The 26,375-nt window shown below is 43.6% G+C and overlaps 1 protein-coding gene across 5 annotated transcripts in view; it reads right to left on the bottom strand.

Annotated features, from left to right (window-relative positions):
- Positions 1–26,375, bottom strand: part of SNX16 (sorting nexin 16) — an 81,227-nt gene that overhangs the window by 13,098 nt on the left and 41,754 nt on the right. For all 5 annotated transcript variants that reach the window (XM_068237566.1, XM_068237563.1, XM_068237567.1 and 2 more), the window contains exons 5-6: positions 7,308–7,377; positions 3,579–3,715 (exon numbers count right to left, since the gene is read on the bottom strand). In XM_068237566.1, coding sequence (XP_068093667.1) covers positions 3,579–3,715; positions 7,308–7,377 — 207 coding nt within the window. The remainder of the gene's footprint in view (positions 1–3,578; positions 3,716–7,307; positions 7,378–26,375) is intronic.

Genomic DNA, 26,375 nt, shown 5'->3' on the forward strand with positions numbered 1-26,375 from the left:
TTTCTGTGCAAAAAGTGGTTCAGGCTAGTTTCACACCAGGACGTTGCGTTTTAGGGGATGTTAAGGTCGCATACCGTGCCCCTAACGCAACGCCTGGTGCTCTCTAAGGTGGACGTCAGAGTGAGCCGCGTTGTGCAGCTCACTCTGGCGTCCGTGATGCGTACTCTTGTGCGCATGCGGCATCACATGGTCCCGCCGGCCAATCGCTGCACAGAGCGGCCGCTCCAGGAAGTAAACACTGCACGTCACTGAGTGCAGTGAATATTAATTAGCCATGTGCCTGGCCGCTCTCCGCTCCTCCCCAACGTTACTGAGCATGTGCAAGCAGTCTAACGCGGCTCTGCCGCTTAGAAAGTACTGCATGCAGTACGTTGTCTTGTGGCGCAGCGTTACTGTGTAACGCAACGTGGGCACTGGGAACAGCCCATTGATTTTTCATTGCTGTGCGGTGGGGTGCGTTACAGGCTGCTCTAACGTGCGCCAGTAACGTCCCACTGTGAAACCAGCCTCAATTAATTTTCATGAAGTTTTGCCTGTAATTTAGCAAAATGTGTCAAGCAAGGGTCTAGTATACATTGAGTTTAATAAAAGTATCAAACACAGATTCATGTCAAAAAATACATTTTTCCTTTCTGCCAGTCCACAAATTCCTCACTCTTCAGCTTGGCAGAAAACTCGCAGTTTCTCCTATGCATTTTTTTCACATTAAAATTCACGGTCATGTGCAAATTTTCAAATGCAGTTTTTCTAGAGTATTTACATACGAACCCAAATTTTAACGCACGTGAAAAAAATGTAACCCCTCCATAAACTGCTGGACGAACCCAACTCATCAATACGGTTTACAGTTATTTATCCCTGGTCAAGTCAGGCTTGTCCATACCACCAGGGAGGTTAATAGAACTGTAAAAACAATCACGTATGTATGCTGTTCTACTGATTAGATCCTCATTTTGAAAAATAACAAGCATACCAGAAATGATGACAAACATACGTACATATGGTACTAGTCCTACTAGGAAATTGCCTGAAGTCCTTTTCTCTTTTTCCTGCACAGCAAGTGTTAAAAAAAACTAAAGCTGCTATCTATGCGGCCCACTGCCGGTCCGTTGGCAGTTTCCAGCTGGGCCGCGGCGGGTCTGTCATTTTGCCCCCCCCCCAATCATGTTACCTTATGAGCGGGCGGCCGCTTCCGGATTCCCCCAGGCGCCGCTCTCCTTCATGCAGTACCATCTCCTCCTATAACAGCAGCGTGTCTTGCATCTGCTGTAAGGAGGGAAGGAGGCGGGGCAGCGGTCCCCATGGTATCGGCGCTACAGGAAGCCGCTACCCCGCCTCCTTCCCTCCTTACAGCAGACGCAAGACGCGCTGCTGTTATAGGAGATAGTACTGCATGAAGGAGAGCGGCGCCTGGGGGAATCCGGACGCGGCCGCCCGCTTATAAGGTAACAGAAGTGGCGGCCGCGGGGGCACCACCTACGCATACTGGGGCACTATACTAGCCATGCTGGGGCACTATACTAGCCATGCGGGGGCACTATACTAGCCATGCGGGGGCACTATACTAGCTATACTGGGGTAACTATACTAGCTTAGCCATGCTGGGCACTTTACTAGCCATACTGGGGGACTACCTACCCATACTGGACACTATATTAGCTATACTGGGCGCTATACTAGGGCACTACCTACCCATACTGGTCACAATACTAGCTATACTGGGGCACTATACTAGCTACTCTGGGGTAACTATACTAGCCATACTGGGGCAACTAAACTCCCTATACTGGGGCAACTATGCTAGCTATGCCGCCGCACCCCAGCCCCTCCCCCCGTAACCGGCTGTGCACGACACTGTCCACTAGGTCGCGCGCGCAATAACCGCCCCGCCCCACCCCACGGGCCCCGGAGAAAAATTTGGTCCGTAAGTGGTCCCCGGGCCGGAAAAGGTTGGGGACCCCTGTGATAAAGCACTGCTGATAACATTCTATGCCGGGTACACACTGAGATATTCTGTCCGATTTACTGTTCAATCGATTATTTCCAACATGTTCGATTTGCTTTTCGCTCGATTACCGAGCATTTTCAGATCGATTTCCGTGCACTTTAATAGGAAATCGATCGGAAAATGCTCGGAAATCGATCGGAAAGCAAACCGAACATGTTGGAAATAATCGATCTGACAGTAAATCGGGCAAAAAAATCTCATAGTGTGTACCCAGCATTAGAGCTGAAAAGTTCAAAGGGTCATTATTTTTCTGTTTGTTTTGCAGCTAAATAAAGCAGATCATATAAAAGACGGTCATGGCTGTTTTTTAGAAGGTAGCCTTAAAAATTAAGCCGTTAAACTGAAAATACAAAATATCAGACTCCGTTCTATGCTACTAATGTTCTATTTACCATTTATAGTTACATCCTGTAGTAGTTACATAGTTTGGTTGAAAAAAAAAAAAAAAAAAAAGCCCATCAAGTCCAAACAGAAAAAAATAAATACAAAAAAAGTAAGCACTTAGTAACTTTCTCTCTGGCACCCTCACATATAATAAATAATACTACAAATACAATAAATGATCTCATAAGTTTATTTTCACTTCAGGTTACCTTTAAGTTTATCGAACAGAGTTTGCATCTGCTTTCAGTTAAAGTGGATCCCAGAAACTTTTACTCATTGCATAATTGTGTTCCTTTCCTATAGTTTATAGGGCATTCATCAAGCCAAATATTTTTTTTTTGTTTAATACTCTAATTCCCTATAAACTAAAGAAACCACGCCCACAGCTCCTTCGAAGCTTAGGCACTCTGAGACCCATGTACCAAGGGCTTATGGGAGCTCAGTCTGAGCAGGAGGAGGGGGAGGTGTTACTAGCCAGAGATTTCAGAGGCAGAGAGGAGGAGGGAGGAGGAGAGGAGAGTGAAGTTTTCATAGGCTGTGGGGTGGAGATGCAGAGCAGCATGCCTGTGTGTAATTATCACAAGAAGAACATGGCTGCTGTCATTGTATCACAGGAAGAAATAATCATATACTTGAAGCTGTTTGGAGCTAGATTTGCTGTGTAAAACTACAGCGCTGGTATCACAAAGTGCCAACAACGCACACAGTAGTTTGTAAACTGGCAGACTTCCATCACATTAAAAATAATTCTGACAAAGGCTTTTAGTCCTGAATTGCTCAGTATTCTGCCGGTGCTGCCGCTCCTCAGACGCTCGCTGTAATGTTAGCGGTAATGATTTGTGCTTTTGCAGCTTCCATTCCTTTAGGAAGACAGGTGTATGTAAAGACTGTAATGGGACTCATGAAAAATGCTGTCAGCTGCTTATTTCCAAGGAGCACTTCCAAACCACTATGAGTAACGGGAATTTTATTTCCAGATGTATTACTGACTGGTGACCTGCGGGGGGCACCAATAATAACTGAGAGGAAGTTTTAAAAAGAACAGCACCAAAGACTAGGAAAGAAAGAGGCGATTGCTTCCAGCATTGGAAATTCTGTGATAATTGTGCAGGTGAAGTGCGTGTGGAGCTGGAAATCTGTGTACAGGAAAATATTTCTTCAGTGCTGCTTAATGAGAAATACTCACTGAATCCGGCTCTCCAGCTCCTGTATGTGCAGCTGCTTCTCATTTAACAGCTTCTTCAGGGTTTCCAGTTCTTTCTGCTTCTCCGCAAGATCCCTTTGAAGTCTGTAATTGGTTTCTTCTAGCGTCTCGCAAAAAGCCTGAGCCCACAGAGAGATGTGCAGCCATATTTAGAGGGAAATAAAGAAAGGAGACTTAGGAGCACGGTTAAGCAGGAAAGTAGAGCATTTGTTTGTGCAGCCTGCGACTTCCCAGACATTACAGGACTACATATCCCAGCAGGCTCTGTTATACCCTGAGCTGTCAACCCCCCCCCCCAAAAAAAAAATTAAAAATAAATCACACACATTCACACACACTCACAATCTCACTCCTGCTTCTGTCTATAGCGTCCTCTCTCCCACTTTTCCCTCACGTCCATGGTGGCTGAATAGTGTACTGGTTAAGGGCTCTGCCTCTGACACAGACCTGGGTTTGAATCTCGGCTCTGCCTGTTCAGTAAGCCAGCACCTATTCAGTAAGGAGACCTTAGGCAAGTCTCCTTAACACTGCTACTGCCTATAGGGCATGCGCTAGTGGCTGCAGCTCTGGCACTTTGAGTCCGCCAGGAGAAAAACGCGATATAAATGTTCTGTGTGTCTCTCCCACCTCTGTCTCTAGCATCCTCTCTCGAACTCGTCTCTAGAATACATTTTTCTCTCCAACATCCTCTCTCTCACCCACCCCTGCCTTTGGAATCCGCTCTCCCTCTCACCCTCCTCCGGCGTCCGCTCTCCCTCTCACCCTCCTCCGGCGTCCGCTCTCCCTCTCACCCTCCTCCGGCGTCCGCTCTCCCTCTCACCCTCCTCCGGCGTCCGCTCTCCCTCTCACCCTCACCCTCCTCCGGCGTCCGCTCTCCCTCTCACCCTCACCCTCCTCCGGCGTCCGCTCTCCCTCTCACCCTCACCCTCCTCCGGCGTCCGCTCTCCCTCTCACCCTCACCCTCCTCCGGCGTCCGCTCTCCCTCTCACCCTCACCCTCCTCCGGCGTCCGCTCTCCCTCTCACCCTCCTCCGGCGTCCGCTCTCCCTCTCACCCTCCTCCGGCGTCCGCTCTCCCTCTCACCCTCCTCCGGCGTCCGCTCTCCCTCTCACCCTCCTCCGGCGTCCGCTCTCCCTCTCACCCTCCTCCGGCGTCCGCTCTCCCTCTCACCCTCCTCCGGCGTCCGCTCTCCCTCTCACCCTCCTCCGGCGTCCGCTCTCCCTCTCACCCTCCTCCGGCGTCCGCTCTCCCTCTCACCCTCCTCCGGCATCCGCTCTCCCTCTCACCCTCCTCCGGCATCCGCTCTCCCTCTCACCCTCCTCCGGCATCCGCTCTCCCTCTCACCCTCCTCCGGCATCCGCTCTCCCTCTCACCCTCCTCCGGCATCCGCTCTCCCTCTCACCCTCCTCCGGCATCCGCTCTCCCTCTCACCCTCCTCCGGCATCCGCTCTCCCTCTCACCCTCCTCCGGCATCCGCTCTCCCTCTCACCCTCCTCCGGCATCCGCTCTCCCTCTCACCCTCCTCCGGCATCCGCTCTCCCTCTCACCCTCCTCCGGCATCCGCTCTCCCTCTCACCCTCCTCCGGCATCCGCTCTCCCTCTCACCCTCCTCCGGCATCCGCTCTCCCTCTCACCCTCCTCCGGCATCCGCTCTCCCTCTCACCCTCCTCCGGCATCCGCTCTCCCTCTCAGATGATTATTTAAGATGGCATAAAAATGACTTGTTCTCTCCCTCCCACTTGCCCACTGACTCTCTCGTCATCACCTCCCCTCCCCCTTTAATTCACTGATCTTTAAAGTGTAACTGTGGGGCATAAAATCTATTTATTTTTATCTGGTAAACAAGTACCAAGGATGCTAAACGGGCAATTCAAAAGTTAAAATCACTATTACTTTTCTTGTTGATGCAAGAAGTTTTAAATCAGGATGATACCATTTATTGGCTAACTACAAATGAATAAGAATAAACAAGCTTTCGGCCTTGCAGCCTTCGTCAGGTTTACACCCTGTTAGTTTGCAAGCTGGTGGTACAGACAGCTTATATACATGTAACATTAAAAGGGAAAACAGATATTTTTTTCAAGCATAAATACGTCATTAAGATGCCTTAATACAAACAGACCATCTAAATGTTTACTCCATTGCTCACAGACCTGGTATTAATATTGACCCGGAGGTATCGTAAATTCTTAGTTCACAAGTTCAGCTAGAGTGTCTGAGACAGTTCATATATCATCAATCTCATACCAATATAGAAAGTTGTTGTCCTTATTCAAACCCTTGTCCTTTTCAAAAAACAAGCATAAATACGTCATTAAGATGCTTTAATACAAACAGACCATCTAAATGGGCTAAGATAAGGATCCTTGTTTACTCCATTGCTCACAGACCTGGTATTAGTATTGACCCAGAGGTATCGTAAATTCTTAGTTCACAAGTTCAGCTAGAGTGTCTGAGACAGTTTTCCTGTGCGTCCACCAATCTGGTATATCTGATCATGTGTACTAAATACCCCAATGTTATGTACGTGGGAGAAACTGGACAAACACTGCGCAAACGTATGAATGGACACAGGCACACTATTAATGATACCAAATCTGGACTCCCAGTTACTACACACTTTCGGTCCAACGGACACAGCATGGATGATCTTCGGCTCACTGCCCTGAAGGGCGGCTTCAAAACGTCAAATGACCGATTAATAGCAGAAACAAAATTTATAAATTGGTTCAAAGCTGTGCAGAAGGGTTTGAATAAGGACAACAACTTTCTATATTGGTATGAGATTGATGATATATGAACTGTCTCAGACACTCTAGCTGAACTTGTGAACTAAGAATTTACGATACCTCCGGGTCAATATTAATACCAGGTCTGTGAGCAATGGAGTAAACATTTAGATGGTCTGTTTGTATTAAGGCATCTTAATGACGTATTTATGCTTGAAAAAAATATCTGTTTTCCCTTTTGGATGTTGCATGTATATAAGCTGTCTGTACCACCAGCTTGCAAACTAACAGGATGTAAACCTGACGAAGGCTGCAAGGCCGAAAGCTTGTTTATTCTTATTCATTTGTAGTTAGCCAATAAATGGTATCATCCTGATTTAAAACTTCTTGCTTTTACTGATGGCTAACACGGTACAATACCCTACTGCTACTACTTTTCTTGTTGATAAATGACCATTCCCCAGTTTACCTAACTCTTAGTTGGTACACACAAAATTTGGTACACAAAAAGGAAGTTGCAGGGCATGCTGGGTTGTCCTTTTCTGCTTCTCTACGTCCCCTCAGACTTAACTAATGCAGCCTGATAGGCTGGAGCCTCTTTCCTTCCTGTTTTCCCCTCTCACACCTCTGCTCCTCTCTAATTGGCCAATATTTCTCATGCTGAGACAATGCACTTTCTACAGTGACAGGTGGGCAAATCAGGCAGTGGAGAATAAGGGAGGAAATGACATCAGGATTGGCTTAAAAATAGCCACACTTAAAATGGGAAATGCTAAGAGGGATTTTCTCTTTTTTTTTAGTGTAGAAAAATAACTAAAATCAAAATGTGGACAGTGCAATACATGTTATGTAACTAGAGCAAGTATTTATCTACTTATATATGTGTTTTTTTTCTGAGATAGTATGGCTGACATCTCCTCTTTAACAATCTACATTCTAATGGTATTCCACCATGCCCAAACACAACTGTACCAGTTACTTACCCTACTCTCTTCCAAGCTGTCAAATGGTCCTGGAGGGTCATCTAAACAGAGGAACAGTCTCACCGGAGCACTGAAAAAGAAAAATACAAAAAGAAATCTTCATAGAAGAAAATAAAAACCGAGCCAGACATGACAGGCTCTGTAGTTTATATTTCAAGTACTCGAATACAAATCGTATGCGTATTACGATTGAAACTGGGCCAGTCAAATTCATTTCCTGATGAATTTGATCAACGATAAGCATTCAAATCTCATGCAAATGTATTAGCCTTTCATTAACCATCTCTGGTTAGGTTTCTACAGTGTTAGCCTGGAGCGTCAGATGTACATGTATAAAACTTACGGGCAGAGGCACTAGGCGGAGTCTGAACTGAGCATAAGAAGGTACCACTGCTGACTCGCTTTGGAGAATACCAACATGGCTGTGGTGCTGGTAATCTGCTCTTTTCATACTTTCTGCTTGAGAATGGAGTCGCTGGAAGAATTTCTCTCCATTATATTTAAATGTGCTGGAAGACGCCAGCCTACTTAGCTGCTTGTGCAATGTTGCCTTAAAGCTGTTTAAAACCCTGACATAAAATTCAATAAAAACATGTTTTCCTACTTTTTATATGCCATACAGTTATATTTGCATTTGTGCATAAGTATTATTTATTTATAAGTTATAGGTTCCCAAAAGTAGTTTTTTTTGCTTTGTGAGCTGACTTTGCATTTTATTAATAACTGGTTTTATTCATTCATTCAGGTCAGGCAGACAAGCTTTGACTCTCTCTCTGTGTCTGGGAGCTCCCGCACAGTCAGAGAATGTGTCACATTCCACACTTGATACATTTAACCACTTCACCACTGAGGGGGTTTACCCCCTGACCACCAGAGCAATTTTCACCTTTCAGCGCTCCTTCCATTCATTCGTCTATAACTTTATCATTACTTATCACAATTAAACGATCTATATCTTGTTTTTTCCACCACTAATTAGGCTTTCTTTAGGTGGGACATTATGCCAAGAATTATTTTATTCTAAATGTGTTTTAATGGGAAAATAGGAAAAATCTGGGAAAAAATTAATTATTTTTCAGTTTTCGGCCATTATAGTTTTTAATTAATGCATGCTACTGTAATTAAAACCCATGAAATGTATTTGCCCTTTTGTCCCGGTAATAAAACTGTTATAAAATTGTCCCTATCACAATGTTTGGCGCCAATATTTTATTTGGAAATAAAAGGTGAATTTTTTTCAGTTTTGCATCCATCCCTAATTACAAGCCCATAGTTTATAAAGTAACAGTGTTGTACCCTCCTGACATAATTTAAAAAGTTCAGTCCCTAAGGTAACTATGTATTTTTTTTTATTGTACATTTTTTTTATTTATTTTTTTAATTACAAAAAAAAAAAAAAATTTGGGAGTATGGGAGGTAATGAGTTAATTTTTTGTGTAAAAGTAATTTATTTGTATGTGAAAAATGTGTAGGGTGTAGTTTACCATTTGGCCACAAGATGGCAACAGTAACTTTTTGTTTTAATGCGACCTCCAAGCGTCCTTCCGGAAGCTTGGAGGAAGTACTTGGAGGCTGGGTAAGATCACAATGATCGCGCTGCCCATCGGAGAGCAGCGGATCATTGCGGGGCTTAGATCAACAAACGGAATGGATTTTCCCGTTCATTGATCTCCGGGCGAGCGGGCGGCGGCGTGTTTACTAGCGGCGGGCGGCGTGTTTACGAGCGGGAGCGCGGACAGTGGCGGGAGTGCGCAAAGTACGGATTTCTCCGTCCCTGGGGGTTAAAGGATGGAAAAAGGGACGGAGAAATTCGTACGGGCGGGGGGAAAGTGGTTAAGTAAACACAAGATTACATTAACATTCCGATGCGGCAGCTCTACTGGCAGGGGAGCTTCTAAAGCCTGTGATTAACCCTTTGAATGACGTTCTAGTAAAAAAAAAAAAATGCTGGTTGTATATAATATGCTGTGAAAATTCTATTAGAGCAAAGAAGAAATTCTGGATTATATTCCGCTTTAAATAAAGATTTTAAAGAACACTTGAAGTGAGAGGGATATTATTATTATTTATATAATGCTGACCTCTTGTGCAGCACTGTACAGAGTATATTGTCATGTCACTAACTGTCTCTCAGAGGAGCTCACAGTCTAATCCATATATGGAGGCTGTGGCCTGGCAGCCCTGCTGATCTCTTTGGATGCAGTAGTGTCTGACTCACACCTGAAGCAAGTATGTGGCTAATACAGTCACACATCAGTCAAATATCTGATCTGCTTGCTTGTTCAGTGTCCCTGATACAAGTATTAGAGGCAAAGGATCAGCAGGACAGCCAGGCAATATGCATGGTTTTAAATGAAACAAATGTCCATATCCCTCTCACTTCAGATGTCCCAAGACCTTCCCATACCACATTACAGCGAGGTTAAAAGGAATCAGAGGTGCGAGACCTATGGAAACTGCCATATTTATTTCCTTTTAAAAACAATACCAGTTGCCTGGCAGCCCGGCTGATCTTTATGGTCAGTAATGTCTGAATCACACACCTGTGACCAGCATGCAGCTAATCCTGTCAAACACCTGATCTGCAGGTTTGTTGAGGGTCTATGGCCAAGAACCAGAGGATTAACAGGACAGCCAGGCAATGTGTATTATTTAAAAAGGAGACAACCGTGGCAGCCTCCATGTCCCTCTCACCTCGGGTTCCCTCTAAAATCGTTTGCAAATTAAATTATCAAAACATTGTTAAAATGCAGAAATAAAGGCCTCTTGCTGATAAAGAAAACAACATCCACACCTGGGGAACAGAAAGAATTACTGGAATAGGATTGCAATAACTTTTTTTTTTATGTAGACAGATGCGGATTAAGGATTACTTCATTACGTCTCGTACAAAAAGCATAACCTTTTGCTACAACTTTTTCAAACAACAGGACGATCATTAAGATAACAATGAACAAGTGGGACACAAGTCAGCAGAATAAAGTAATTCTCTCTTGCCAGGAATAATTAAAAAAAAAAAAAAAAAAACAGAAGTTCCCCCAAGCTTCCTCACATAACTTCCTGTTGTGCTTCAATACACAAGGATGTGGCCTCACAGCATTAGATAAGGAGCACTGTGTTTATTGTTAGCCACTGCAGGTACAGTGCATTGTTATCTGAATGATCCTGTCTGGAACACGTGAAAACAGGTCAGGAAAAATAAAGACGCTAGACTTCTCCTCAGCAGGTCCTGTACTGTCTGCTGGTCCCAGTAGACCTTTTCCACCTGCAATCGCTAGCGTTTACGCTGAACGCTAGCGATTGCTGAATCGCAAAACCGGCGATTCCCCCGACGTTTACGGCCGCGATTTTGCTATGCTATGCACTGCATAGCAAAATCGCGGCAATTATCGCTCCGCCGCGCGTTCGCGTTCCCGACAAAAGCGAACCGCGGTAGTGGAAATGACCTACCGCGATTCCTATGTTAAAAAGCAAACCGTAGCGATTGTAAAATCGCTAGCGGTTTGCGGTTTTGCGATTCAGCCTGGTGGAAAAGGGCCCTACCAGAAGAGCAGACAGACTTTCCACTCATATACTACATCCTCTGAGATAGCTTATGCCTGGTACACACCATACAATTTCCCGCCCGATGGGCCGAATCGATTAAGGTTCAATCGGATTTTGGATCGTTTTTCTGAACGATTTTGTATAGAAGTGATGAGAAAATCAATAAAATAAAAAAAAAAAAAAAATCGGAAATCAGTTTGGACCTGTCAGAAATAATTTGACCCATGTATCTGATGGGAAATTGCATGGGGTGTACCAGGCATAAAGGCTAGGTTCACAGTGGGCATTGCTTCCCTGTAAGTGCAGGAAGGCAACTGAATGGGAAAGTAGCACTGCACATTATCCATGCAATGCGTCGCACACAGTGGGTGTATGCTTCAGCAGGTTAACATGCATGTTTCATGGTAACCCACTGCATACCGCTACACCACACCTGCTGCACTGTGAATCACAGAAGTGGTGCACCGCAGAAAGCCATGTTACAAAGCGCCCCGCCATGACCGCAGCCTAAGCCTTGTATACACACTAGTTGGTTAAAACTAACAATGTTTTTCTACTGTGAAATGCAATCTTGCAGCGATCATGATCTCCCTCAATTCCTCCTATACCTTTACACTCCTATACTTTGTACAAGAGCACAAACACACAGAAAAAAGCAGCAGGCCCAATGTATACAATCAGGCAAAAATCGCATTGCAGGAGTATCTAATGAAAATGTTCCCAATCGGTTTCCATTAGCTTAAAAGAACCTAGCTTTTTTTGCAATCTGCAAGCGATCGAAATTTAGATCACTAAATGCTGCTAGTGGCTGAGGCTTACATGTAGTGGAGGTTTGCAGACACATCATCATGTATCCAACCATTTCCGTACACACTGTTGATCACTAATGATTACTGCCCGAAGCGTCCGCCAGAGAGATTGGTTGAATTGCCACAGAACCTTATTATATTTTGCAGTCACTGTCTTTCTGTGACAATTGGGTGATCTGTTAATTGTTTGCTGACTTCTATCTAGTGTGTGTGTACAAGGCTTTAAACCTCATCTACACTGTACAATTTTTCATCAGATAGATGGATCTATAATGCCTAGTACACAACATACAATTTTCTATTAGATTTCACTATACAATTTTCTGTTATGCTGGGAATATACGGCTCGATTTTGAGCCATTTAGATGGTTCGATAATTTCCGACATGCCCGATAGTTTCCACATAGAGGACAATGGAAAAAAATAAGAAAAACGAGCAGAAGATAAGAGAATCGGGCGTGGAAAACAATCGGGCGTGGAATCGAGCTGCAAAATCGAGCCGTGTATGCCCAGCATTAGATTATTTTCTGTAGAGAATGGTCATTCTCTGCTGCATTGTCTTTTGGTTATCTCCTGCTGAGTAGAACAATGGCTAATTGCTAGGCAGATTAAATCAAACATGTCCGATCGGGATTCAATTCGATTCAATTTTATTTGCCGTTGTTTTGCAATGACAAATCGAATTAAATAGAATCCCGATCGAACATGTCGGATTTAATCAGATCGTAAATAGAATCGTAATCGAATCGTACAAAGAATCGTATAGATTGGGCTTAACAGAAAATTGTATGGTGTGTACTAGGCATTAGATGGATCTATTAGACGGATCTTATAAGAAATTGCATCGTGTGTAGATGTCCAAATTGTTTCAGATCAATTTTGCAATAGGTTTTGCTTTGATAAGTACCCAAAATCTATTGGAAAATCTAACGTAATATGATTGGACCAGTTGGAAACAATCTAATAGATCCGATCTGACGGAAAATTGTACATTGTAGATGAGGCTTTAGTCACACCCAGCAGAGGGGACACTTCAGAGACTTGTTTGAGCCTCTTATTGGGGCAGAATGACACAGTAAAGTGTTATGTACATTATACAGCCTTATGCTGGGAATACACGGTACGTTTGAGCCATTTAGATGGCTCGATTGATAATTTCCGACATGTCCGATCATCCGCCCAAACGATTCCATGCTCGATTTCGCATAGGGAACAATGGGAAAAGATAAGGAAAACAAATGGAAGATAAGAGAATCAGGCACGAAATAGAGTGCAGAAAACGATCGGGCGCGAAAGCAAGCGGCAAAACGTACCATGTATTCCCAGCTTAAAGAGAACCCGAGGTGGGTTTGAAGATTATTATCTGCATACAGAGGCTGGATCTGCCTATACAGCCCAGCCTCTGTTGCTATCCCAAACCCCCCTAAGGTCCCCCTGCACTCTGCAATCCCTCATAAATCACAGCCTTGCTGCTGACACACAGCTTGTCAGAGCTGGCTGTGTTTAGCTCTATAGTGTCAGTCTGCTGCTCTCCCCGCCTCCTGCAGAACTCCAGTCCCCGGCTGCATCCCTTCCCTCCCTGCTGATTGGAGGGAAGGGACGGGGGCAGGGACCGGAGCTATGCAGGAGGCGGGGGAGCAGCTGAGACTGACACTACAGATGTAAACACAGCCTCACAGCATGGCTATGATTTATGAGGTATTGCAGAGTGCAGGGGGACCTTAGTGGGGTTTGGGATAGCAACAGAGGCTGGGCTGTATAGGCAAATCCAGATTCTGTATGCAGATAACACTCTTTAAACACACCTCGGGTTCTCTATAAGGCTGTGTTCACAGTGGAAACTGCTTTGCATTACCTGTAAAAACAGAAACGCAACTGAACAAAAAGGTCACACCGCAAGTTATGCGATACACTGAAGCATACAGTTAACGAAAAGCAGGGCTGTGGAGTTGAAGCAATTTTGGGAAGCTGGAGTTGGAGTCTGTGGTTGCATAAACGGAGGAGTCGGATGATTTTTGTACAAAATCCCCAGCCCTAGTAAGTATTAGACTAAGGAGTCGGAGTCGAGGAGTCTGAGCCATTTTGGGTACCTGGAGTTGGTGGTTTCATAAACTGAGGAGTCGGATGATTTTTGTACCGACTCCACAGCCCTGATGAAAAGTATGCTTCACTGCCTTTTATAACGCTCGTGTTATGCATTGGGGTATTGAACGCAAATGCACCACATGCACCCTGAATATCGGTCCACATAAAGTTGCTTAGCAACGCACAATTGGGAATGTAACCTTCCACTTGCTTTCACGTTTCTAACTAGGGATGGTATAAGAGATGCAAATTGTTCCAGGTTCATACAAGATCATGCAAATTCTGTATGCCAATTTATGCAGTTTAAAAAAAAATTCCACTGGTCTGTTTTCAAGCTGCATAAATTAGCATACAGAATTTACATAATCCTGTATGAACGCATTCATTGACCAACCCCATTTCTAGCTATTACATAGAGTAAAGCAGGCCACACACAGATTGGTTTTCCACTGCTATCTTTGGCAGATTCAAACATTTTTATTGAATCTGCTGGGAATCTATAGCACAAATGTTAGATTTTTGATAAATCAATTGGATGGAGCGGTGGTGGATAGATAGATGACCCATACACTGAACTGTATCTAAAGGACCAGACCCATGATATGTTTTACAACATACGCCACCCATGGTGATCGTTCCTCTTTGAACGACCGCCATGTTGGATTAAATCGCGGAGGATCATTCCAGTCCCCATCCACTTTAGCAAGTTTTGCTGTGATCACGTAAATGATAGTTTGCTCCGCCGCCAACAATGCTTGCTGATTTGGCCAGATGAATCGGGGGAACAATCGTTCGTTAGCGGAGATCCCCAATCCATCTGGCTGTGGGTACTCAGTAACACTGCAATGCGGTAGTTTGACAGATATTTTATAGATTTCCTGTTGAACCTTTATGTGCAGTGTGTGGAAGGAATGAAACCATCTCTGACCAGATTCAGATCAGAGAGAGATCAATCATTTTGCCATGCTGGATGTCAATCTGTGCGAGTATGGCCACCTTGAATTTAGGTAAAACCGACTTGAGGCCAGTGCACACCAAAAAGCTCTAGCGTAAAAGCAAACACTTATCGCTTTTTGAAGTGATTTTTAAGTCCATTCTAGGCATGTGCCTAGCGATTTTCTAAGGATGCCTAGCGATTTTTGGAGCGTTTTGGTGTAGCTATTTTTTATATTGTGTTACAGTAGAGCTGTAACTGAACAGCATCTGTAACAAAAACACCTGGACAATCGCCCTGATCTAGCGCTTTTGAGAGCGATTTTCCACTTTCCTATACTTAACATTGAGCCAAAAACGCCTCGGAAAAACGCAAAAATGCTGCAGGACCCACGTTTGCATTTGGGAAAAAAGCTCATCGCTCTGGTGTGCTCCATCCCATTCAAATACACTAGCCAAGCGCTTTTTGAAGCACAAGCGGTTTAAAAAGCGCTCAGAAGCACTCTTGGTGTGCACCAGCACTAAAAAAAAACTAACAAACACAATTTAAATGTGGGAATGGATTTGTCTGAAGCCCTAAATTAGACATTCATGTGGTCTTTGTGTCACAACCTCCAGTGCCCAGCTGTTTCCCCTACCGCACAAGTGCGAGCCATCACTCAATAGTAAACATTCCAGGAGACTTTAAATGTAAAACAAAACAGTTGAAGCAATAAATTACAGCAGAGGCTGCTTAAGTCGCAGTACTCTGCAGCTTGTCGGATACACCAATATGATCTGAGAGTTCAGAATAAATGGAACGCACAGGGCATGTTCCATCAGAGGATACTGTACAGTTATTTTCTATGGCGAGTAACATTTAAGCAATTCCCACAGATCTCCGAAATTTTATACATCACTAAACACAAGCTGTCAATCTGCCAAGCTCACATGGCACAGTCCCTTGTTAGCTATGAGAGAGAAGCTAGCCCACGTAGTCACAACAGTCTGAAAAGGAGAATGAGCAATTGTTCCTGTGCTTCCCCACTGTAAAGACCTATTATACTATGAGGGCCGCTGTGTGACGTTGGTCCCAGCTCAGATATTTCCAAATGACCTCTTTCCTGCTCTGAGGTGACAGGGCCAATGCTACAAACACTAATGTTTCTGCTGTGCCTAGAGCACGTGTATGAAAAACCAGAAAACACGGTTTAGATTTTCAAAATGAAATAAATAGTGTCCTTTGGACTATGCTTTAGATCTCTGCTGCAAGTGGGATTATACTCCCAAAACTAAAAAACTTCAGTATCTACTCCTAGTTACACAAAAGAACATGTGAAAGCAATGCCACACATTCTCTCTGTGTAAAACATATACTTTCACTGCAGAGCACAGTACAAGATACCTAATCTCTGGCTAATGGCAAAAGTAATCATTGCTGTCTGAAGCTCTCTGAAGGCTAGAAAGAGTAGTAAGGAGGAGCACCACCAAAAGACAACAGTGGTGTGCCATGATCCCTGTCCGTGTCCCAAGGTGCATACAGTAGTCAAACGTCAAAGATGGATCGGCAAGATGAATCGGTGTGGTGCTGATCCCTCTTTGAAGTTTGCTCTCTGAGGCATGTGCCTTCAACTCTGCCTCCCTCCTTTTCTGCTGAAGTGACTCAGCTATTGCCAGAGTGATGTGTCTGTAGGGGAAGGAGGAGGAAGCAGAACCAAAACAGAGCCAGAGAGTGTCTTCTGCCTTCGCCAATGAGAAGGAGATAAGCTATCCTGTACTGATCTCTTCAGTAAAAGGTATGCATTTTAACAAACTGAGAACACAGGGGATTGCTTTCAAAGGTTTATGTAATTAACAGTGGTTACTAAAATTTTAGCTTTGGGAGTATAAATTAACTTTTAAGACCTGGATCACACTTAAATGAAATCGAACACCATTTCCCCATATGCAGAAATGCATTAAATGTGACAGCTCGTGTTAATCAATGCATTGCAATGTGCTATGGGCCACCGATCGACTGCTTTTTCTGTCCCAGCCCAGACTGACCAAAATCAATTGTTTGGGCATTTTTGAGTAATCAAATGGGAAAATCAATGAGTGCATGGCCTGCTTAAAGGGAAGATGAGAGCTATATGGAGGCAAACATTTATTTCCAGTTAAACAATGCACATTGCCTGGCTGTCCTGCTGATCCTCTGCCTCTAATACTTTTAGCCATAGGCCCTGAACAAGCATGTCAGATCAGATGTCTCTGACTCAAGTCAGACTATATCACCTGCATGCTTGTTTTAGGTGTGCCATTCAGACATTAACTACTCTGCGACCGCCTAATGAAGGATGGTGGCCGCAGAAAGGCTCTCTTGTTGCTCAGTCACGGGAGGTGGCATAACTTCACGAGAACAGATTTGCAGCCAACGAGCGCTCACTCGAGTGTGCATTCCCTGCACTGTACACAGCGGCGCACAGAGATCAGCCTGCCAGCCGCGATTGAAGCTGGCAGGCTGTATTTAACTTAAAAATAAAGGTGTACAGCGCTGCGATCTAGAGCAGCGTTGTACAGAGGTCATCCCTGTCACTTAACTGTCCCTCCCAACGGCCCACAATCTGAGATAGGGTTTAAAAAGAATTAAAAAAAATAAATCATCTTTTATTAATATAAAAAAAAAAAAAAAAAAAGAAAGCAGCAGCAACCAGAGACCACCAAAAGAAATCTGTATTAGTGGGAAGAAAAAGAGAGAAAATTTATTTGGGTGCTAAGTTGTATGACTTAGCAGAAAACATTAAAGCTGTGAAGTGCTGAGTTGTAAAAAATGGCCTGGTCACTAGGGGGGTATAAACCTGTGGTCCTCAAGAGGTTAATGACCAGAAGGAGAAGCAGGACTGCCAGGCAACTGGTATTGTTTAAATGGAAATAAATATGGCACAAATAAATATGGCACCCTCCAGATCCCTCTCCCCCTCGAATTCCTTTTAAAAGAGGAAACCTAGCAACACAGTAGAATGCACTAAATTATTCAGGATACCCACTTTTTTTACATTTAATATTCTGGTTTCTGCATCAGAAACACTTCCTATAGCTATATATTGGTATGTAGTTCAGCCTACCTACGTGGCTACCCATGCCTGGATCCTGGGGGAAGCGAGTTACAGGCACCCGCTGCATGCCGGCTCTGCACATACCTCCCAGTGGCTACCACAAATAACGGTCGGGGCTACCTCTCTAGGCTGCATATTTCTAGCCTGAGCCGAACTCTGGGTTAGCGCTAAGGAGCTTAAAGTAAACCTGAGACAATTGAATGCAAAAGTTTTATACATACCTGGGGCTTCCTCCAGCCCCCTTCGGCCTGATCTGTCCCTCAGCGTCTTCCTACGTTGCCTCCTTCCTCCGCTATGGCTCCCGGTAACTTTGGGAGCACAACGGGACCGCGCACGGCCGCACTGCACCTGCGCTGACTGGCCCAAGTTGCCAGGACTGTAGCAGAGGATCCAGGGAGCGGTCAGGCCGAAGGTGGCTGGAGGAAACCCCAGGTATGCATAAAACCTTTGCATTTAATTATCTCAGGTACACTGAGGGCTCGTTTACACCTAGGGCGTTTTTTTTTTTAAGCGCTGGCGATTTCTAAAAAAACTTGTGCAATGATTCTCTATGAGAGAGTTTGCATCTGAGCGTTTTGTTTCCGATCTGCTCAGCAATGCAGCAATGCGCTGCCTGTACCATTTTAGGGGCAATTTTGCTACAATGGAATGTATAGGAAAAGCACAAAATGCTCACAAATCGCTTTATCATGCGATTACGTTCGCACTGTTAAGAATAAATACATTGTATTTATTCTTTTCCGGGTCACAGAGTTCACTTCCTGACTTGCGTCAAAAACAAATCACTCTGCAAAAGTGCTTTGAAAAAAAAAAAGCGCTTAACACAAAATCGTAGCGAGCAGTGGAAGGGAAAAAACGTGCAAAAAAAACGGAATTCGATTTTAGATGTAATCAAAGCCTTTAAAAAGGAACTGTGGCGAAAATCTTAAAAAATATAAAATGCATACAAATAAGAAGTATATTTCTTCCAGAGTAAAATTAACCATAAATGACTTTTCTCCTATGTTGCCGTCACAGCAGGTAGTAGAAATCTTACCGACAGATTTGAAGTTAGTCCATCTCTCCATGGGGAATTCTCAACATGGCCTTTATTCTTTATAAAGACATTCCCAGAAAAAGATTTATATAAAGATGCTGGCCAGCCTACCTGCTCACTGTACACTTTTTTGGGCAGAGCAACTGCGATTCACTAAGTGTTTTTTTTTATATATATCTTTTTTTATTAAAGTTTTCACTAAGTGCTTTTAAACAAAGACAACTCAGAGAATCCCCCTATACAGGGCCGGATTTTTACTCTTTACCGCCCAAGGCCACTGTCTGTCACCAGCCGCCCCCTTCAGTATAGGTAGCCTGATGATCCCCCCAGTATAGGTAGCCAGAGGACTCCTCCCCTTTCCCTTCAGTATAGGTAGCCTGATGCCTCCCCCATTATAGGTAGCCAGATGACCCCTCCCCCCTTTCCCTCCAGTATAGGTAGCCAGATGACCCCTTCCCCCCTCCCTCTAGTATAGGTAGCCTGATGTCTCCCCCATTATAGGTAGCCAGATGACCCCTCCCCCTTTCCCTCCAATATAGGTAGCCAGATGACTCCCTTAATCCCTCCTTTTCCCACTCCCCCCCCCCCCCCCCCTCACCTTTCAGTATAGGTAGCCAACTCGCCTTCATACCGCAACAGCCATCAGTGTCACTCAATTCTCTAGTGCAGAAGCTTCCTCTTCCTTTCCGTCTCCAATGCTGCCCATATCCATAGCCGCCGGCCGGCCACAATGCAAACGTGCACAGAGAGCAAGGTGGCTGCTGCACAGGCAGCTAACAGCAGAGTACCATGGTCAGGCGCTCGTCTGAGCTCCCTGCATTAGCCTGCTGCTTTAGTGCCCTTGTTCCTATGGTGCCCTAGGCCATGGCCTAGGCGGCCTTGGCCTAAATCCGGCCCTGAGAAGATGGGCTAGTCCAAAATCTGTCGGTAACGTCAGATTTCTACTACTTACTGTAAGGGACAGCAACATAGGAGAAAAGTAATTTATGGCTCATTTAACTCCGGAAGAAACGTACTTCTTATTTGTACATGTTAACATGTATTTTACATTTTCATATATTCGCGACAGAGGTCCTTTAAGTACCATACTGTATAAACTCTAATGCAAAAAAAAAAAAACACGTCAGAAAACCCACACGTTTGTGTATTAGTTTAGGAGTAAATACTGTAACTTGTAAGTATTCAATCATCTTGAGAAAAGAAGAAAACTGCACCAGAATAGATCTGCACCAACCACCAGCTTTTGGCACTTGTCACCACTGTAACAGTGTCATTCTGACTTCAGGAAGGTTATGCAAACAGCAAGTGCCACGGTTACATTATAAGCACATTGGAAGCTTCTAGCCTTGTTTCTTTAATCTCCTGGGGTGTAATGCTAGTCTTTTGTTTTGAAAGGTTTTACCTGCACACATTATAGGGATTTCAGAACACTTGATAACTCATGTTCATATAGCCATAATAAATAGCTTATAAAAGCTCCTTTTCACACAGAGTGATTTTATCCAATTTGCAATTTTATTCTCACGTGAACAACTTCATAGTTCCCTCTATAGAGATTTATAGCGGATGAGAAAATGTCCGAGGTTTTAATGTCTCACTTAGCAACCAAAGTACCGGATTGTACAGAATGACTGCTTGGCTTCACAGAATGAAGGGAATAGGATGCCGCTGTGTATCACATTTACTGGGATCATTATATTCATCTAGATTAAAACCTGTTTAACAGCTTTAAAGGTCTAAACTGAAACCGAAGAACAAGGAGGTGAGAGAGGAGAACTTATAAAGGAGAATGGTAGACCGAGGCTAAAAACAGATTATTCTAACATAAACCACACTTATAGCTATGGTTGTTCCACAGCCATCTAATTTAAGTACTACACGAGGCTTTAAGGCGGACCTGAACGCAGAACTCCCTCTCTGCTTTAAAAGATAAGCAACAGCATAATAACCTTTAAAGGGAACCTAAACTGAGAAGGATCTGGATTTTTCCTTTTGAAGCAATACCAGTTGCCCGACTCTCCCGCTGATCCTGTGTCTCTAATACTGTTAGCCACAGCCCCTGAACAAGCATGCAGATCAGGTGCTGTGACTGAAGTCAGACTGGATTAGCTGAATGCTTGTTTCAGGTGTGTGATTCAGCCACTACTGCAGCCAAAGAGATCAGCAGGACTGCCAGGCAACTGGTATTGTTTAAAAGGAAACATCCATAACCCTCTTAGTTTAGTTTAGGTTCCCTTTAACCACTTGAGGACCACAGTCTTTTCGCCCCTTAAGGACCAGAGCCTTTTTCTCCATTCAGACCACTGCAGCTTTCACAGTTTATTGCTCGGTCATACAACCTACCACCTAAAGGAATTTTACCTCCTTTTCTTGTCACTAATACAGCTTTCTTTTGCTGCTATTTGATTGCTGCTGCGAGTTTTAGTTTTTATTATATTCATCAAAAAAGACATGAATTTTGGCAAAAAAATGACTTTTTTAACTTGCTGTGCTGACATTTTTCAAATAAAAGTAAAATTTCCTATACATTTGAGCGCGAAAGTTATTCTGCTACATGTCTTTGATAAAAAAAAAAAAAAACATTGAGTGTATATTTATTGGATTGGGTAAAAGTTATAGCGTTTACAAACTATGGTGCCAAAAGTGAATTTTCCCATTTTCAAGCATCTCTGACTTTTCTGCGCACCTATCAGGTTTCATGAGGAGCTAAAATTCCAGGATAGTACAAATACCCCCCAAATGACCCCATTTTGGAAAGAAGACATCCCAAAGTATTCAGTGAGAGGCATGGTGAGTTCATAGAAGATTTTATTTTTTGTCACAAGTTAGCGGAAAATGACACTTTCTGACAAAAAAAAAAAGTTTCCATTTCTTCTAACTTGCGACAAAAAAAAAAATTAAATCTGCCACGGACTCACTATGATCCTCTCTGAATACCTTGAAGTGTCTACTTTCCAAAATGGGGTCATTTGTGGGGTGTGTTCACTGTCCTGGCATTTTGGGGGGTGCCTAATTGTAAGCACCCCTGTAAAGCCTAAAGATGCTCATTGGACTTTGGGCCCCTTAGCGCAGTTAGGCTGCAAAAAAGTGCCACACGTGGTATTGCCGTACTCAGGAGAAGTAGTATAATGTGTTTTGGGGTGTATTTTTACACATACCCATGCTGGGTGGGAGAAATATCTCCGTAAATGACAATTGTTTTATTTATTTATTTATTTTACACACAATTGCCTATTTATAGAGATATTTCTCCCACTCAGCATGGGTATGTGGAAAAATACACCCCAAAACACATTATACTACTTCTCCTGAGTACGGCGATACCACATGTGTGGCACTTTTTTGCACCCTAACTGCGCTAAGGGGCCCAAAGTTCAATGAGTACCTTTAGGATTTCACAGGTCATTTTGAGAAATTTCGTTTCAAGACTACTTCTCACGGTTTAGGGCCCCTAAAATGCCAGGACAGTATAGGAACCCCACAAATTACCCCATTTTAAAAAGAAGACACCCCAAGGTATTCCGTTAGGAGGATGGTGAGTTCATAGAAGATTTTTTTTTTTTTGTCACAAGTTAGCGGAAATTGATTTTAATTGTTTTTTTTCACAAAGTGTCATTTTCTGCTAACTTGTGACAAAAAATAAAATCTTCTATGAACTCACCATACTCCTAACGGAATACCTTGGGGTGTCTTCTTTCTAAAATGGGGTCATTTGTGGGGTTCCTATACTGCCCTGGCATTTTAGGGGCCCTAAACCGTGAGGAGTAGTCTTGAAACCAAATGTCGCAAAATGACCTGTGAAATCCTAAAGGTACTCATTGGACTTTGGGCCCCTTAGCACAGTTAGGCTGCAAAAAAGTGCCACACGTGGTACCGCCGTACTCAGAAGTAGTATAATGTGTTTTGTGGTGTATTTTTACATATAACCATGCTGGGTGGGAGAAATCTCTGTAAATGACACATTTTTGATTTTTTTTACACACAATTGTCCATTTACAGAGAGATTTCTCCCACCCAGCATGGGTATGTGTAAAAATACACCACAAAACACATTATACTGCTTCTTCTGAGTATGGCGATACCACATGTGACACTTTTTTGCAGCCTAGGTGCGCTAAGGGGCCCAACGTCCTATTCACAGGTCATTTTGAGGCATTTGTTTTCTAGACTACTCCTCACGGTTTAGGGCCCCTAAAATGCCAGGGCAGTATAGGAACCCCAGTAATACACGACATGTTTCGGGGCATATCCCCTTCATCAGGTGTACATACATTGAATGGCACACAGTGAATAAATACATACTTCTAACCACCACACCCTAAATTGGACCACCTCCATCTTGTCAGCTGACAAGTCAGCTGATCACTGACATCACACAGTCCAAAGTCTTGTTAACCCCTTAGGGCACTGATCAGAGGCATTACTATATCCGTCTACCTCGGTAAACCTGATTAACAAATCAAATTACTGCATCTTAGGTAAACCGAATACAGACAATACTGCGAAAAACTTCTGTTGCAAATACTTGGACCACAGATCCCCCAGAGAGATCGCAAGCACAAGGGACAGAGGTAAGCACTCTTGTAGTGAACATTTCCTCATACCCATTAACTGATTCTGAGCTAGCAGTACTGAATAAGGGATTAGGCTTTATCCCAACATATGATCTTGATTTTTTTGACTGGGAGATAGACTTCCATCGCTTTATCAGGAACTTACAACTTAAGATGTGCTTTAAAGATACAGTAGCTGTGCAGCAGACTGAGGTCTTAAGGAATAAGAGCACATGGATTCCTGACATTACTTCACCAGCGTTAAAAACCTTTGAGAGCTTGGTGATGCAGGAGGTTAAAAAAGTATGGTCCAAAAGTGGGGATGTGAGAGGCCAGAATCTATGTGCATCTGAACAAAAGGCACTGCAGTCATTAAGTCAAAATGATCAAATCATCATCCTGAAAGCAGATAAGGGGGGAGCCACTGTGGTTCAGGATAGAGCACTTTATATTGCAGAAGGTCTAAGACAACTCCAAATACAGGGTCACTATGTTAAGTGTGCTGCTGATCCTACATGGGATATTAAGAAAAAGATTGATATGTTGATTAATGATGCAATGTTGAACGGTCTCATTACTAAAAATACAGTTGACTTTTTGAGTGTGGAATCTCCTAGAATACCTTTATTGTACTTATTGCCAAAGATCCATAAAGGTCTGGAAAACCCACCTGGTCGCCCCATTGTTTCCGCTATAGGGTCATTGCTCTACACTCTATCTAAATTTGTGGATGTGTATTTGCAAGACTTGGTAAAGGCAATACCGGTGTGTTTAAAGGACACCACAGACTTGCTACAAAGATTGGGAACACTCAGGCAGGTGTCAGGTTTGGTTTTAGCCACACTTGATGTACAGAGCTTATTCACCTCAATCCCGCATGAGGAAGGGATGGATGTGGTAGAAGATGCATTACTGGCCACCACAATGAACCATCACCTGATATACTTTGTCCTCGATTGCCTAGAGTTAGTACTGAGGAATAATTACTTTAAATTTTGTGATGATTTTTATTTACAGAAACAGGGCACGAGCATGGGGTCCCCTGTAGCTCCCTCTTTTGCAAACCTTTTCATGCATAAACTAGAGAAATCAATGTTTATTGAGAATCCCAAATATTGTCACATGATACACGGGTATCTGCGGTTTGTGGATGATATTCTAATTTTATGGAAGGGTCCAGTGGAAACTCTGAGGGAAATGGTGGATGAGGCAAATCATGCGCATCCAACCATTAAATTTACGTTGGAACACTCCACAGAGGTTATCCACTATCTAGATGTGGCGATCTCGGTTTCACCCCAGGGGTTACATACAGATTTGTATACGAAACCGACTGATCGCAACAATCTTTTAAGAACGGACAGTTTCCATAACTCCGCAGTGGTGAAAGGTATCCCTAAGGGGCAATATCTTAGGGCAAGGAGAGTCGCATCCACAGACCATGGATACAGAGTTGCTGCAGAACGGATTACTAACAGATTTCTAGAGAAGGGGTACAAGAAAGGTGAGCTTGAGAAAGTGGAGAAGGAGGTGGCTCAAATCTCAAGAGATAACCTATTGAATAGTAGTAGACAGGGGAACAACCAGAGGAAAAACAAGATCCCGTTCGTGCAGACATTCTGTAAACAGTCTGGAATGATTAAGGGGGTCGTTATGAAGTATTGGCCCATACTTCAGCATGACCCAAGTTTTGGAATGTTATTCACTGAGCCACCTTTATTCTCCTACAAGAAAGGTAAAACAATACGTGACAGGGTGAGCAGGGTTGATCTGTCAACCAGGAAACAATGTATTGGTGATCTGACAGGGAAAAGGGGTACTTTTCCCCGTTTGGAGTGCAATTGCTGCCATGCAATTATAAAAGGTGCTTATGTTGAACATCCATACTCTGGTGTCAGAATAAAGATTAACTCAATGTATACATGCAACAGCATGTTTGTTGTTTATGCCTTGAAATGCCCTTGTGGGATGTTCTATGTGGGTAAAACCACCAGAATAGTAAAATCTAGGATTCAGGAGCATAAGGGTGACATTCGTGGTTATAAGCCAGGAGAAAAAAAGCTGTGACACCCCAGTAGCCCGACATTTTTTTGAATGCGGACATAGGGTGTCACAGTTAAGATGGCTAGTTTTGGACCACGTACCACCGCTGCAGAGAGGTGGGAACAGAGACCGGATTCTCCTACAGAAGGAGGCCCGGTGGATGAGAAAGTTGGAGTCCATCAACCCCAAGGGGATGAATGAAATGTTCAGCTTGAAATGTTTTTTATGATGCTGTATTATGTGTTACTGACTTAATTTCTCTCTCTCTCTCCAATCCCCAGGTATTAATGGGACACACACCATCGTGATTGGTTGGGGGTGTCGGTTGGAGGGTGGTAAGATGGATCTGTGGTCCAAGTATTTGCAACAGAAGTTTTTCGCAGTATTGTCTGTATTAGGTTTACCTAAGATGCAGTAATTTGATTTGTTAATCAGGTTTACCGAGGTAGACGGATATAGTAATGCCTCTGATCAGTGCCCTAAGGGGTTAACAAGACTTTGGACTGTGTGATGTCAGTGATCAGCTGACTTGTCAGCTGACAAGATGGAGGTGGTCCAATTTAGGGTGTGGTGGTTAGAAGTATGTATTTATTCACTGTGTGCCATTCAATGTATGTACACCTGATGAAGGGGATATGCCCCGAAACATGTCGTGTATTACTGGGATTTGATAAAACGCAAGTTTGAAGCCAATTGAGTGCCTCCTTCGTATTTACTACATTGAACCGTGTGTGGAGTGGTGACCCACAGAGGGATTGTGCACCGGCAACATAGACCTGACTAGGCCTATTCCACAGGGACTCGCTGCAGTTTGCTTGTTGCAGTATAGGAACCCCACAAGTGACCCCATTTTAGAAAGAAGACACCCCAAGGTATTCCGTTAGGGGTATGGTGAGTTCATAGAAGATTTTATTTTTTGTCACAAGTTAGTGAAAAATGACACTTTGTGAAAAAAAACAATAAAAATCCAATTTCCGCTAACTTTTGAC

This window comes from Hyperolius riggenbachi, chromosome 5, assembly GCF_040937935.1.
Source record: "Hyperolius riggenbachi isolate aHypRig1 chromosome 5, aHypRig1.pri, whole genome shotgun sequence".
Lineage (NCBI taxonomy): Eukaryota > Metazoa > Chordata > Amphibia > Anura > Hyperoliidae > Hyperolius > Hyperolius riggenbachi.